This window comes from Narcine bancroftii, chromosome 6 (assembly GCF_036971445.1).
Source record: "Narcine bancroftii isolate sNarBan1 chromosome 6, sNarBan1.hap1, whole genome shotgun sequence".
NCBI lineage: Eukaryota > Metazoa > Chordata > Chondrichthyes > Torpediniformes > Narcinidae > Narcine > Narcine bancroftii.
Window position 1 is genome coordinate 66,118,607 of NC_091474.1, and position 15,030 is coordinate 66,133,636.

Here is a 15,030-nt window from a genome sequence, read left to right on the forward strand (position 1 = left end):
AATTAAAAGATACTACCTGTCAACAGCGGGGCCACTTCGGCCTGTCGTGACAGCAGCATAATGCGGGATGAATGGCTGTCCTCATTAACCATAATCCCTCACGCAGACGGATTTCCCAGAGCGGTTCCATCTTAAATGAGAGATTATGGGAAACGAAGTGGGCCATTCATCCGGCATCGTCGCGATGTGCTGAAGCAGCCTTGAAGCGCGGGGGGTGGAGTGGACGGGCGAGCGAGCAACAGAGTGGGAGGGAGCAAGTGAGTGACCGACAGACAGCCGGGAGAGAGCGGGTGGGCAAGAGACCAACAGGCAGGCGGGAGGGAGGGAGGGGTGGACGATCGACGGACGGGGAGGCGAACTTGCTCTTACTCCTGTGAGTGCGTAACGCATCATCGGTTGGGGGCACATTTCCAGGAATTTGGTCCGTGGTATGGAAGGCTCAGGAGGTCCTGAATTCCTGGAAATTTCTCCGGAACAAAGTAGGGTCACTGTTCGCCTGTGGAGTGAAAACACATACAGAGTGTCTGGAAAGCATTGCCAGGGGTGGTAGTGGTGGAGGCTGGTACAATAGGGACTTTCACATGACTGGTAGGCATGTGGATTTAAGAAAAATAGAGTGTAATAGGTGTGATTTAGATAGTTGAGTAGGTTGACGTGGGTCAGCACAGCAGTGAGGGTTAAAGTGACTGTACTGAGCTGTAATGTTCTGTTCAATATGTTCTTGGGCAAATGCATTTTGAGTGTTACCATTGTCTGTTCTTCTACAAATTCTCTTTACAGCCCTTTCTACATACCCAACAACCTTTGTCTGAAGCAATCTTTTAAAACAAGGCAAGAGGCCAATGGAGAAACATTCACCTTGGCACCAAAAGGCGATCACTTTATTGTTCAGGAAGCATGACTTACTTTTTGAGGGAGTTCCTTCTTGTCGGGGTCTCCGCTGACCCCTTGAGCAGATGATGAGAAACTGGAGGACTCCGTCTGTCAGGTGGCATCCATGGGGAGTAATGGTTGGTCGATCTTTTGGGTGGGACACTGTTGTCAAGGCAGTGCACCTCTTGATTAAGGGTTGCTCGGGTGGGAGAATGATGTGGTTCAATTCTGGTTCTGGGTTGTTGTGTGATCCATTTCCCACCCTTCATACAAATTGGCTGCTGATTATACCTTTGTTAATCTCACTGAAAATTATGGGCTCCTCCTGCTCCCTGAAATGCTCATGCCCTTCTTGCCAAGTACACTGTAGTGCTAAGTCCCCACCCTAAACACTCCCCAACCCATTCCAGTTTTAGATGGTTCACTGCCACGGAAGCTGCCCCCACCTGCTGAGTATTTCTGCCATTTCCTGGTTTTCCCTGTGGTATCTTGCTTGTACGTTTTTTTTTGTGCAGTTTCCAAGACTGGCATCTTGGAGACCTGGATTCAATAATTCACAATTACCTGGAAGCAAATTGTCAGGTGAACAAAATGCAACCAATCTCCCCTGACATCTCCAGGATAATGGAAGCTGATGATCAGAGTCATGGAGCCTGAGATACAGCACGGACACAGGCCCTTCAGCTCTTGGAGTGAACAGCAACCATCACGCCCTCACGGACACTGATCCCATATTTATCTCTTTATTCTTCCCTCCCATTCCCATCAATTCCCCAAGATTCTCCCACTCATCTACACACCTGAGGCGACTTACGATGGCCAATTTTTGGTAGGAGGGAGAAAGAAACTGGAGCACCTGGAGGAAACATGTGCCTTTGCAGGGAGAACGTGCAAACTCCATTCAGATTGGAGCAAAGATTGGGATTGAGCCCAGGTCTTTGAATCTGCAAGGCAGTGGCTCTACCTGCTGCACAACAGGGTATGATAATTGAATTAAAAAGTAGTAAGGCTGTGTCATGCTGACTCACCTGTATCTCCACATGGAACCATCAGGTCAGCCTGTACTTTATTGCAGAGACTTCTGCACGAGACCAACCCCAATGTCAGTTCTTAATCTGTGAAGGACCTGATGGGATCTATTGTACAATACTGGAGTAGACCCCATAGGCTTGGTTCCGGGGGTGGGCGAGGGGGGATGGGGTGGTGTTGCAATCTGGAACACATTGCCTGAGAAGCTGGTGGAGTCCGAGACTTCCACATATTTAACCAAGAGCTTGACCAGATAGGAAAATGGTCAGCATGGGGATGAATGAGGCTGATTCTGATTTCTGTGACTCGACACCTCTCTGAGCAGAGGCAGCAGGAGCAACCTGACAGAATTTTATGGATGGTCTGCTTTAAATTTTCAAAATATCTCTGATATTTTGTCAGATTTAATACAGTTCCAATGATTATAAATAATTAATGACTTTTAAACAGTTGTAAATCATAATGAATCCAGCTGAAAATACATTAAACCAGTGGTTCTCATCCTTTTTCTTTCACTCACATATCACTATAAGTGATCCCGTTGCCATCGGTGCTCTGTGATTAGTAAGGGATTGCTTTAAGGTGGGATGTGAGTGGGAAGGAAAGGTTGAGAATCACTGCTCTAGACCTAATTGTTACTTAAATAGTTTGCTTGAGAAAAATTGTCATTGGCCCATTTCCTTTGGAGTTCTGAAACCGTGCACATAACGAGTCAATGAGGGATGATTAAAACAGTGTTCAACCTTTTTCTTTCCACCCATATCCCACCTTAAGTAATCCCTCACAGCCTTACAGAGCACCAATGGCATAGGGATTACTTAAAGTGGGATGTGAGTAGAAAGGAAAAAAAAACTTTGAAAACCACTGCTCCAGGGCATAAAGTCCGAGATATTTGGAAGTTGCACATCTTCGTGTGCTGAGCAACAGAGGGAGGGCCTCCTAGAACTTGGGCTAATTTATTATGAGGTTTCAGATGAGAGCAAGTGGGAGAGTCTGGACCAGTCAATATTCTGGAAATCTATGCATTTGTTTGATCAGCTGAGAGAGAGAGATCCCTGCCTCAATGTGCCTGGACTGGCTCAGAATTCTTGCAAGTGTACATGACCATGCCCTGAGCTGGCAGCACATCAGCAATCATTACCCCCATCAACAAGCTGTCGGGAAAGGAAAAAACAAATGGGTCATCACTTCTTGATGTGGATGACATGATTCTGCTCAATGTTTTTTCTAACTCCCTTAGGACCATTTTTGATAAATGTTATCTCAATCTCTGAGACATTAGTGGCAGTAGAAGCTACCATGTTTCATTTAAACCATTGAAAACAAGTGGGACAGCATGTGAGGTGGTCATTCCCGAGAAAGTTTTCAAGGGTCTCTGCTTCTTTATAACAAACCTTCCACATCCCAGGCCTCCACTGCCATCCTCCGCCTCCACATTCACCCTGAAGTAACTTTTGAGTTGGGTATCCCCGCGAATAAATTTGGAACATCAGTTGGTTTCAGCTATCTGCAATTATTTATCTATATTTTATCTGATTAATCTTTTTAAAATATTAATATTTTGTGCTAAAGGATCCTCCCCTTGACTCTCTTTACAATATCAATATTCTTTACCAAGGCAAGGGGTCCCCTCAAAATTGTAGGCCCATGCCAACTGGCCCACCTGGCCCTCTCTCTATTCTGATTCACTCTCCCCCACAGCTGGGGCACTGGGGAGCTACAGTTTTCCAAGCTGTGTCCTCTCTCACACATGGGGAGTGGTTTTTATGGTTCCCTCGTTAGCCCTTATTTTGCAGTGCATCAGTGACATGATTGGAGCTATTCCCTGCTCTCTGTCTGAACTTAAACAATCTCATCAACTCTGCCACTTTGCTTTCATCCAGTCTTCTTTACCTTCTCTTTGCCTCAGGGTAGTTGAGGGTGCAGTGTCCATTCAAGGTCAACAGAATCTCGTAACTGTCTTGCCAGTGCTGCTGCCTATGTGAATGCTCCTTTCTGTATCTCTGCAAAAGTGCTTTTTATGGCTTTAAACAGGAAAAATCTACAAATGCTGGGGTTGAGGGCAATACATCAATGTACTGGAGAAGTTCAGCAGGTCACACAGCAAGTATATAGGTGCTCCTCAACTTACAATGGGGTGTTCCAGCAAGTGCATCGGAAGTTGACCAATAGACAATAGGAGCTGGAGTAGGCCGTTTGGCCCGTCAGGCCAGCACCGCCATTTTAGATCATGGCTGATCATTACCATCAGTACCCCTTTCCAGCCTTATCCCCATAACCCTTAACTCCGTTACCCACAAGAGTCTTATCTAACTCACTTTTGAACATAGTCAGCGAATCCACCTCTACCACCCTCTGTGGCAGAGCATTCCACAGATTCACACTTCTCTGGGTAAAAAAAATGCTTTCTCATCTCCGTCCTAAAGGGCCTACCCTGTATTCTTAAACTATGCCCTCTAGTCCTCGTCTCCCCCATCATTGGGAACAAGTAATCAGAATAATACTGCACCTACCATTTTTTAGAATTAAATTTTGATTACCTTTATTGCATTATGAAAAAATCATTAATGTACACATTGTGAGAGAGTGTGCTGTATGAAACTCTAGCGCAATGCTACTGTTGCCCAGCGTCATGAGAGAGTAGCAGGCTGCATATTGCAAGTACAGGAAGAGATCGGAATGCAAAGTTGAAAGTATGGATTCGAGCCATTGTAACTCTAAAAAATCATAAGTCGGACCATTGTAAGTAGGGGAGCAGCTGACCCTGACCAAAGGCCCAGGCTGGATATGTTAGTTTTCTTTTACTTATTATGGATGCTGTGTGACCTGCTGAGTTTCTCCAGCACGTTTGTGTGTTGCTTTTGAGGTCTGCCCTTTTCCCATTCTGGCTTTTATCTATTATCAGGTCAGACTCGCCTGTTCCACATCCTGCCAGAGTGAGAAGAGGATTCTACCTCATCATTCAATCGTCTGCTTTGCAGGGATCATTCTTTGCAATATCTTTTTCCCCAAGAAGTACAAAGTGATACCACCATGTGATCTGTGGAATTCTTTGTCACAGGAGGTAGTTGAGGCCAGTTCCTTGTCAATATTTAAGAGTAGGTTAGATTTGGCCCTTGTGGCCAAGGGGATCAGGGGGTACGGGGAGAAGGCAGGAACCAGTTACTGATCAGCCATGATCATATTGAATGGTGGTGTAGGCTTGAAGGGCCAAATGGCCTACTCCTGCACCTATTTTTCTATGTTTCAACTCTCCTCCTCTTTCAGAATTTAGCATGAATCATTCTGTATGGAACACCTTGGTTTGCCCGTCCATCTCCACCAATACCTGTTCTACTTGTCTTGAGACCGTTCCATGCAAATGCAGGAATGCTCCTCCTGATGGAGGTGTGAATGACCTGTGCGCTTCTCCCTTCACCGCTCCTGATGCAGTCTTAACATGGAATAGGCCAGTGGCTGATGAAGAGAGGTCCTTATTGATGCTAATCAAATTGAGGGGTAATAGATCCATGAATAGTCTTATTTTTCCAAGGCAAGCGGTGTAAAACTAGACGTTGTTGATTTAAGGTGAGAGGGGAAAGGTCTAAAAGGCACCTTCTTCACACAGAAGGTGGTTGGTGTATGGACTGGGCATGACTAGAATGCTTAAAAGACATTTAGACAGATCCATGGAAAGGAAAGGTTTAGAAGGATGGCACAGTTGATGTAGCGGTTAGTGCAATGCCATTACAGCGCCAGTGATTGGGACTGGGCTGCAGTTCGGATCCTGTGCTGTCTGTAAGGAGTATCTGCATGTCTGCATGGGTATCTCCCCACTGTTCAAAAAAAGTTGTAGCGGGGGTGTAGGTTAACTGGGTGTAATTAGGCAGTACGGACTCGTGGGCCTAAATGGCCTGTTACCATGCTGTTTGTCTAAATTTAAATTAAAACATTTAAATTTATGACCGAGCTTTCAGCCATCCAGCCCGACTCCAATCCTTAACTCTGGACATTATTCTAACAAAGCCCAATGTATGCTTGAGGAGTAACACTCATCTTTCAACTTGAACCTGACAATTTTCAAAACTCAACCTGACCATCCAATCACTAAACGTCTTGAACGATACAGGTACTTACTGCAGTCAGAAGTATGACCCTTGTAAAAATTGACACCCCTTCCCCAAATTTGACCTGAAAAATTTGTCCAAAAAACTTGACTATTACATGAATATATACATTAGTCCATGTAAAATGTGTTTAAATGGTTCAAATCATGTCTTGATGCCAGTTCAAAACCAGTGTCACACTAACTTCCAACTAAAATTTTCTGCTGGACAAGCTTCTGATGAGTGATGGTGAGGACATTTGAACATTTTATTAAACATTATTGCACTGTAACTCCTTACAGTTATGAAACACTGTCCAAGGATTGAACAAAAAGGTATATGCAATGAGCAGGGAAGCTGAGGGGAATGATGGGCAATGGAGAGGACAAAATGGTAGGCAGTTGGATGGGTTGAACTTATGTTTAATGTGAGAATTTTTCAGAATGAGGGTGATGAATTTAGGCCATGGATCAATACATGGAATTATGAATGTGGTGGTCATGAAAGAGACTAGCTGATGCAATGACACGATTTGTTGCTTGACTGAAGAGGGCGCACAAAATCGGTGCGGACTTGAAAGGCCAACATGGCCTGTTTCCGCTCTGTAAATGGTTGTATGGTTAGAACACCAAATTTATATTTCAGAAAATCAGCCACTGCAGTTTTGTAACTTGCATTTCTAGCATCCTGAAGAATGTAACTGGCCTGGTTAGTGTAGCGGTTGGCACAACATTATTACAGCAGCGGCCTGGATTTGAATCCACTGTTGAGTTAGTGCGTTCTCCCAGAGACCTACATGGGTTTCCTCCGGGTGCCCTGGTTTCCTCCCACCTTCCAAAGTCCTTCAGGGTTGGTAGATTGATTGGCCATGTAGATGGACTTGGGTTGGAAGGACCTGCTACTGTACTGTATCTCTAAATTTTAAAAAAAAAATGAAATGGGAGCCAGAGGAGGGAATCTGGCCTGTTGAGTCTGCTCCACCATTAAACAACTTCAGGCAGTTCTGGCTGTGGACTCAGCCCCATTTACCCACCCATAACCCTTAAATCTCTTGCAAAGCAAAAATGTATTTATCCATGTTTTAAAGACATTTATTGAGCCAGTTTTTTCCACTTCCTTGGGCAGAGAATTCAACAGATTCACTATTCTCTGGGAGAAGCAGTTCCTCCTCATCTGCTTAAAATCTACGCCCTGAATTTTGAGATTATGTCCCCCTTTTCTAGTCTCACCTGCCACTGGAAACAACCTCCCAGCTTCTATCTTAACTATCCCTTTCATAAGTTTATATGTTCCCATGAGATCTCCTCATTCTTCTGAAAATCCAGAGTACAGTCCCAGATGACTCGATCTCCCCTCATCTCTGGAATCGACCTGGTCTGCCTTCTCTGCTTTGCCTCTGAAGCCAGCATATCATTGGGATATACTGTTAAGGAGCCAGAACTACATGGAGTACTCCAGGTGCAACCTCACCAGAACTCTGTTCAGTTGCAGTAGAGCCTCCCTGCTCTTAAATTCAATCACCCCATCGATGAAGATGAGCATTCCATTTTCCTCCTTGATTTCCGACAACACCTTCACACTAATCTTTTGTGATTTATGCACTAAGTCTCCATGCACAAGACTATGCAGCAGTTTTTCACCTTTCAAATAATAGTCTGATGTGCTATTTTTCTTTTCAAAGTGGATGACCTTGCGTTGCACTCCATCTGTCAGGCTCTTTCCCATTCACATATCCTATCACTATCTCTCTGAGACATTGTGTTCTCTGGACAGTTTGGTTTTCAACTTGCTGTCATTAACAAAATTAGATCCATTACAAGCTCTCCTCTTCTAAATCACTTCTGTATATTGTGAACATCTGTGGGCCCTGCACTAATTCCTTTCACCACTGATTGCCAGTCAAAGAAAAACCAATTTCATGCATCCTTAGCTTATGCAGGTGTTCTGTGCAGTGCATTATCAAATACCTTCTGGAAATCGAAGTATGCAGGAACCCCTCTAGGAATATCCTCCAAGTAGTTAAACACTTCTTGCCCTTTCTGAATCCATGTTGCTTCTGCCTGATGGAACAATTTCTGTCCCGTTGTCATTACTATCTCTTCCTTAATGTTGGATTCATGTATTTTCCCACTACAGATGTTAATCAAACTCTCCTATAGTTACCTGGCTTTTGCTGAGATTTTTTTTAAACAGTCGTGTGCGGTTTCCTCTCTTCCAATTCAAAATTCTTTTATTGTCATGTATTAAGACATGTAATAATTCACAAAATTGCATTCTGTCTGCTGTAAGGCAGATATAGATTTACCATCAGCAGAAATTGCCTGGCATCCCTTACAGGCAGAGAAAGAGAAGCAAAAGGGAGCCTCTTCAGAGTCACTGTGTGCATGGATCAGAGTCATTGAGTGTCTGTGGGTTAGCCTCCAGCGCTCTTGTCGACTCTCCAACCACATAGACTTGAATCAAAACCATCTGAGCTCCAGATCCAAACCTCAACGTGATCAGGAAGCCTTCAGCGCCCAAGGCCCCACAGGAGCCCTTGTAGCCCTCTGCACACTCTCGCGTCCCAGTCCTGATAGCTAGTCTCCAACAGTCCGCAGCCCGGTGGGAGTCTTTTGTCTGCAGGTTCCCAGCTGCCCACAGCCTGTGTGGGTTCCTCGCTTCAAGCCACCAACAGCCCCTGCCGCCTGTGTTTTTCAGTCACAAGGACCCTCACTGGTCTGCTGCTATGGTCACCAGACCATAGAACATTACACCACAGAAGTGGGTATCTTTGGCCCTTCTGGGGGGAGGGGGAGGGGGAGTGAATAACCCTTTTGAGGAGCTCTGTGTCTCTGCTCTCTTCTCTCCACGGGTCTGCACCAGTGGCAGCATCTCTGGCACCAACACTTTTCTAAATGGCCTGTCTGGAATCCAGAGAATTTTGGTAAATTATCACCAACTATAATTTCTGCCATTACCCAGGGACCAGGGGACTGATCTACCTTTGGCTCCACTACCTCTTCAGTGATAACAATTGTATCGAACATTGCATTCTTTTCAACCTTTACTTCGTGTGTTCCACTGTGAAGACTGACACAAAATAGTTGTTCAGGAAATCGGTCAATTCTACATGACCTATTAAATCCTCCTCATTTTTTTTGTTGACTTTAGCAACTGTTGTCCACTGTATATATTTATAAGTACTTTTACGATCTGGCTTAAAATTCAGTTTGTTTTCTTTTTCCCTCCACTGGTATTTTAGATTGCATTCACCTATTCTTGTCTATACCTCTCTACACGTACATTTGACACCTCATTCCCCTCCTGTGTGCACCTCCCCACATGTACATTTCCCACCATCTTTTAGTGAGAATCCCAATGACGTGTTGTTTAATCTCTCCTGGTCCCATCCTATCGTTGACCTTTGGGCTCTTCCTGACTCAGTCCTCTCTCTGCAACTTCAAGCTTGCTTCCTTTTTAAAAAAAAAAAAAATTCTTCTAGATTTAATAAAGTTTCAGCGTGAAAACGTAACTTGGCTTCTCCATCTCCCAGATTTGCTGAATGTTTCCTTAAGATTTTAAAAGGAACAGTTGATATCATGACCCTATTTTGGATAGTAAATGGTGACAAAAGTTGATTTTGCATTAATGTCTGATGGTGGGATTTTCGTTTGCATTTAATCACAAAGAATTTTATCAATTTTAATAAAATAAAGGAAAACACTGTACAATGAGCTAGAATATTCAGATTTTAATGTTTTAAAATGTGTTTTTTTTTGCTACATTCATTATTTCTTCCATAGTTTTCAAAGATTGTTCGTTCAGGTGCCTTGCGTGGCCGATCATGTCTCTCCATTCATCTGACCCGAATTTTGGTTGTTGCCTCCCGTTTCTAACCATGATGTTCATCCATCTATCATTTTCTGTCAGCCTCTGGTTCTTTTTCCTTCCAGTTGTAATTAAATGTTCTAATGATTCTCTTCACATGATATGTCCAGGAATTTTGATTGTTGTTTCCTGATCCTTTTAAGTCGTGTTCATTTTGTTTTCGTCCTTTGCAGAACTTCTTTGTTTGTTATCCTACCTGTAAATGATCAAGAAGAGAAATAATGGAATTGCACTCCACCCTGACATTTTATCATGAATGAAAAAGAGTTTTTATATCCATTGCTAAACTGAAATGTTACAAACTTTACAGTTCAGCTTAAATTGTTTCCCTCTTTATTTTCAGCTTTGTTCTCTTTCTCGTCTTATTTTCCTCTTGTGCATGTTCTAGGTTAGTCATTCTCAATATGGGGGTGGGGGGAAGTCATAGCATATTTAAGAGGGGACATAGACTGAAATCTTAATTTTTTAAAATGCTTTTCATATAGTTGGTTGGAGACAGGTGCAAAAGAAACCAACTAAACTTGACTGCTTCACCCATAAACTTTGAGCAGGGTCCTAAGGAGGCCATAGCTAAAAAGAGAATGAGAATGGTTTCTCTAGGTGAGATAGAGCCCTGGAGTATTTCAGGCTCCTTCCAGGATGATGCATCAGGCATATTGTGTTTAAAGGATTCATTTCCCAAATGTAATGAATTGTTCCAAATGATATGAAATCAATGGTGCAAAAAAATAACTGGTATGAAAATTGTACTATTTCTAAATGTTGCCATGAACATTCCATTTGAAACACTTAATGATTTGTTTTCCCTTTTAGGCTTGGTTAAAGGAACTTGGTCACCATGGCAACAAAGATATTACCATTTTACCAAATGAAACATAAACACTATGGCTCCGATTACCGCAGCATTGACAGGCAAAGTGTCGTTAAGCATTACACCAGTAAAAGCAGCACATCGAAAAGGTGAGGAGAGTGGAAAAGTACACCTGGACATGACAGAGTCAGGTGAAGGAAACTGGTTAATCCCCTGGCAGCTGACGGATGGGCAATCTTAAAAAATTGTCTGCAAATCATTTATTGCAATGATGCACATATTCATTCACAGAGTTGATCACTGAGAGAGGTGGTTGCAATATCCATAGAACATTACAGCACCACAATAGGCCCTTCAGCCCATCTAGTCTGTGCCAAACTATTCCGCTGAGTGCCTTTGACCTGCACACAGACCATAGGTTCCCAATTATCTCTGGGATGCTAACAATGGAAATGGCATTTATCATGCCATACACATATGAATGGAGAATTGTGTTGCCTTGCTAACTGAATGAAGTCCTGCGCCATCCTGAACGGAATCGGCCAGAGCACAATTTGCAAAGGGAGATGATAGGTTTGTAAATGGGGCAAATGAAATGGGGAAAGTTCCAAGGTAATCAGCATATTTTCTGAATGATGAATTGGAGCAGAAATTTGTACTGATCTAAATTTTTTCTTCAATGTCAAAATCAAGTGCACATTCAGCACTTAGCTGCCAGCTCGTTCTTCACTCTCACCTATCTCTGTGTAGTTCTCCTCTTCTTCTTTGGCTTGGCTCCTGTAAGGTAAAACATCATGAGATGGGAATGTGTAAGGAGTTACCCTGTACAGGGCTGTAACAAGATGTGAATGCATCCTTGTACTTACAAGATAAGAAAGACATTGATGGATTGAGAGGCAGGAAGCTAGCAGGGAAAGGATAGCAACAGTTTTAGTCATTGGACAAGTAATGATATGATGATGTTCTAAGCATGTATCCAAGGGTATAAAAAATCACCATTTTGCTGATAACGGCAGAATGCATTCTCCGACTAACATGGTTAGTCGCAAGTGTTACAATCCGGTAATAAAGAACAAAGAACCCTGATTTCGACTCAGCCTGGTGTTTGTCTCACTCATTCATGAACAAAGCAGACCTAACACTCCGCAGACGAAAATTTATGGAGGGATATGTCCACGTCTGCTGCAGGCTCGTTGGTGACTGACAAGTCCGATGCGGGACAGGCAGGCACGGTTGCAGCGGTTGCAAGGGAAAATTGGTTGGTTGGGGTTGGGTGTTGGGTTTTTCCTCCTTTGTCTTTTGTCAGTGAGGTGGGCTCTGCGGTCTTCTTCAAAGGAGGTTGCTGCCCGCCGAACAGTGAGGCGCCAAGATGCACGGTTGGAGGCGATATCAGCCCACTGGCGGTGGTCAATGTGGCAGGCACCAAGAGATTTCTTTAAGCAGTCCTTGTACCTCTTCTTTGGTGCACCTCTGTCTCGGTGGCCAGTGGAGAGATCGCCATATAACACGATCTTGGGAAGGCGATGGACCTCCATTCTGGAGACGTGACCCACCCAGCTCAGTTGGGTCTTCAGCAGCATGGATTCGATGCTTGCGGACTCTGCCAGCCCAAGTACTTCGATATTGGTGATGAAGTCACTCCAATTAATGTTGAGGATGGAGCGGAGACAGCGCTGATGGAAGCATTCTAGGAGCCTTAGGTGATGCTGGTAGAGGACCCATGATTCGGAGCCGAACAGGATCGTGGGTATGACAACGGCTCTGTACACGCTGATCTTTGTGTGTTTCTTCAGATGGTTGTTTTTCCAGACTCTTTTGTGTAGTCTTCCAAAGGCGCTATTTGCTTTGGCGAGTCTGTTGTCTATCTCTTTGTCGAACCTTGCATCGAGCCACGAAAGACCTCAACAATGACATCCGGTACCGCACAGATGGCAGTCTCTTCAATCTGAGGCGCCTGCAAGCTCACACCAAGACACAAGAGCAACTTGTCCGTGAACTACTCTTTGCAGACGATGCCGCTTTAGTTGCTCATTCAGAGCCAGCTCTCCAGCGCATTATGTCCTGTTTTGCGGAAACTGCCAAAATGTTTGGCCTGGAAGTCAGCCTGAAGAAAACTGAGGTCCTCCATCAGCCAGCCCCCCACCATGACCACCAACCCCCCCCACATCTCCATCAGGCATACAGAACTCAAATTGGTCAACCAGTTTACCTACCTCGGCTGCACCATTTCATCTGATGCAAGGTTCGACAAAGAGATAGAGAACAGACCGCCAAGGCAAATAGCGCCTTTGGAAGACTACACAAAAGAGTCTGGAAAAACAACCACCTGTAGTTCTCCTAATATTCACCTTTCACTCTTAACCCATGTCCTCTAGTTCTTGTCTCACCCAACCTTAGTGGATAAAGCCTGCTTGCATTTACTCTGTCTGTACCCAGTGGTTCTCAGCCTTCTTACTGACCTCAATAACTTCATCGCTTGCATTGGGAGCCATGAATTGAATCTCACTTCATTCACCCTTGCCTTTTTCTTGATATGTTAATACTGACACCCGCATTTCTGATTTTAACAAAAAAATCAATGGACAAATCTAATTTTATGAGCCCAAGATTATCACTGCTAACAAACAACTCTGATCCATTTTAATTCTTTGGGTTGATCAGTTTGACAACTACTTGCATGTTGTTGTCTGACTGAAATGCTTGAAGCAAGTGTGTGGTGTCAGACATAATGCTGCAACATGTTCTGTGTTCAGAGTACCAAATTGGGTGGGATGGTGAAAGTCCTATGGGAAATCCTTCAGAATTTGACACTGATGTAAATCTGGGTCTGCTTTTATACATTATTCATATGGACTTCCAAGAGGTGTTCAAAAATGTTCCAAACAAGAAGTAAAAATGAGTGAAGTGTTACATTTGTTAAGAAGTGATAATGAATATTTGTTTGAATTGGTAAAACATTATCAAGTTCAAGTTTATTATTATCTGACTGTACATATCCAAGCAGTTAAAACAGCATTTCTCCAGAGCACAGCTCGTGCTCTCTCTCTTTAAATGAACATAGATAAATATTTTGGAACAATTTACTCAATTACAGGATACCATTCATTAATCACACAATCTGTGGGAAGAAGCTATTTCCCAGCCTGGCCATCCTGATTTTGATGCTCCTGTACCTCCTTGTTGGTAGTGGGCCAAAAATACTCTGTGCTGGATGGAAAGGGTCCTCAATAATTCTTTGATCCCTATTTAAGCAATGATCCCAGTGAATTTTGTCAATAGAGGAAAGGGAGACCCCAGAAACCTTCTTGGCTGCTTTGATGATCCATGAATTGACTTCCGGTTCAATGCTTTGCATCTAGATTAGAATAGATACTATTTATTGTAATGTAATAAAACAGAAATGTAATATTACATGAAAGAAATTGCCTTTAGCCTGCCGTAAAGCAGACATAGATTTAGCTTGACCATTGCCTAATGCCCCTTGCAGTCAGAGAAAGAGAAGCAAAAGAGAGTACCTTCAGGATCACTGAGTGTCCATGGTTTCGCCTCCAGTGTTCCCTGCAGCATCTGCAGCTACACAGTATACCAGTTCAGATCAAACCATTAGAAACCTGAGCCCAGATTCAAATCTCTGACACAATGAGGATGCCTCAGAGCCAGCATGCTCTCAAATCCAAGCCCTGATACCAGGCACGTCCCTCGACTTCAAGTTGTCAGCAATCTGCAGCCTGTGTGTGCTTCTTGCCCACTTCTGTGTATTCTTCAGCCACAGAGCTCCTCACTAGTCTGCTACTGTGGTTGCCATCTTTAGGATCATCTCCTCTGCTTCTCCTCATTAAGGTGGGATGTGAGTGAGAAGGGAAGTTCAGAATCACTGCTCTAGACCCAATTGTTACTGAAATATTTGACTTGAGAAAAATTGTCAGTGGCCCATTTCCTTTGAAGTTAACCTGTGGGAATGAGTCAATAAGGGACGATTAAAACGGTGGTTTTCAAACTTTTTTTTCCACCCACATCCCACCTTAAGCAATCCCTTTCTAATCACAGAGCACTGATGGGATAGGGATTACTTAAGGTGGAATGTGGGTGGAAAGAAAAAAGTTTGAAAACCACAGCTCTAGGAGCATGCACACAAAAAAGTTAATGGCCCATGAATATTTATTGCAAGACTAGTGGAGTAACAAAAGAGCAGGTGATGTCACAACTGTGGATAGGTTCCATCTGAAGTGCCTCTGTCTTGAATGCCCAGCCTTAGAAAAGTACATTGGCATTCAGTACTGGAGACACTTCATATGGAGCCGAACCACGGTAACATGAGAATTCTCCACACTGACGCTGGTAAGACAAAGGCTCGATCACGAGGAG

At 43.6% G+C, this 15,030-nt stretch overlaps 1 protein-coding gene across 6 annotated transcripts in view; it reads left to right on the forward strand.

Moving 5' to 3' along the window:
- myom2b (myomesin 2b) overlaps positions 1-15,030 on the forward strand; it is a 163,846-nt gene that overhangs the window by 1,543 nt on the left and 147,273 nt on the right. Inside the window, exons 1-4 of one of the 6 annotated variants that reach the window (XM_069885211.1) lie at positions 20-257; positions 781-1,010; positions 1,652-1,852; positions 10,668-10,814. In XM_069885211.1, coding sequence (XP_069741312.1) covers positions 10,693-10,814 — 122 coding nt within the window. In that variant the 5' untranslated portion in view covers positions 20-257; positions 781-1,010; positions 1,652-1,852; positions 10,668-10,692. The other 5 variants (XM_069885212.1, XM_069885210.1, XM_069885213.1 and 2 more) reach the window with 5 other exon arrangements.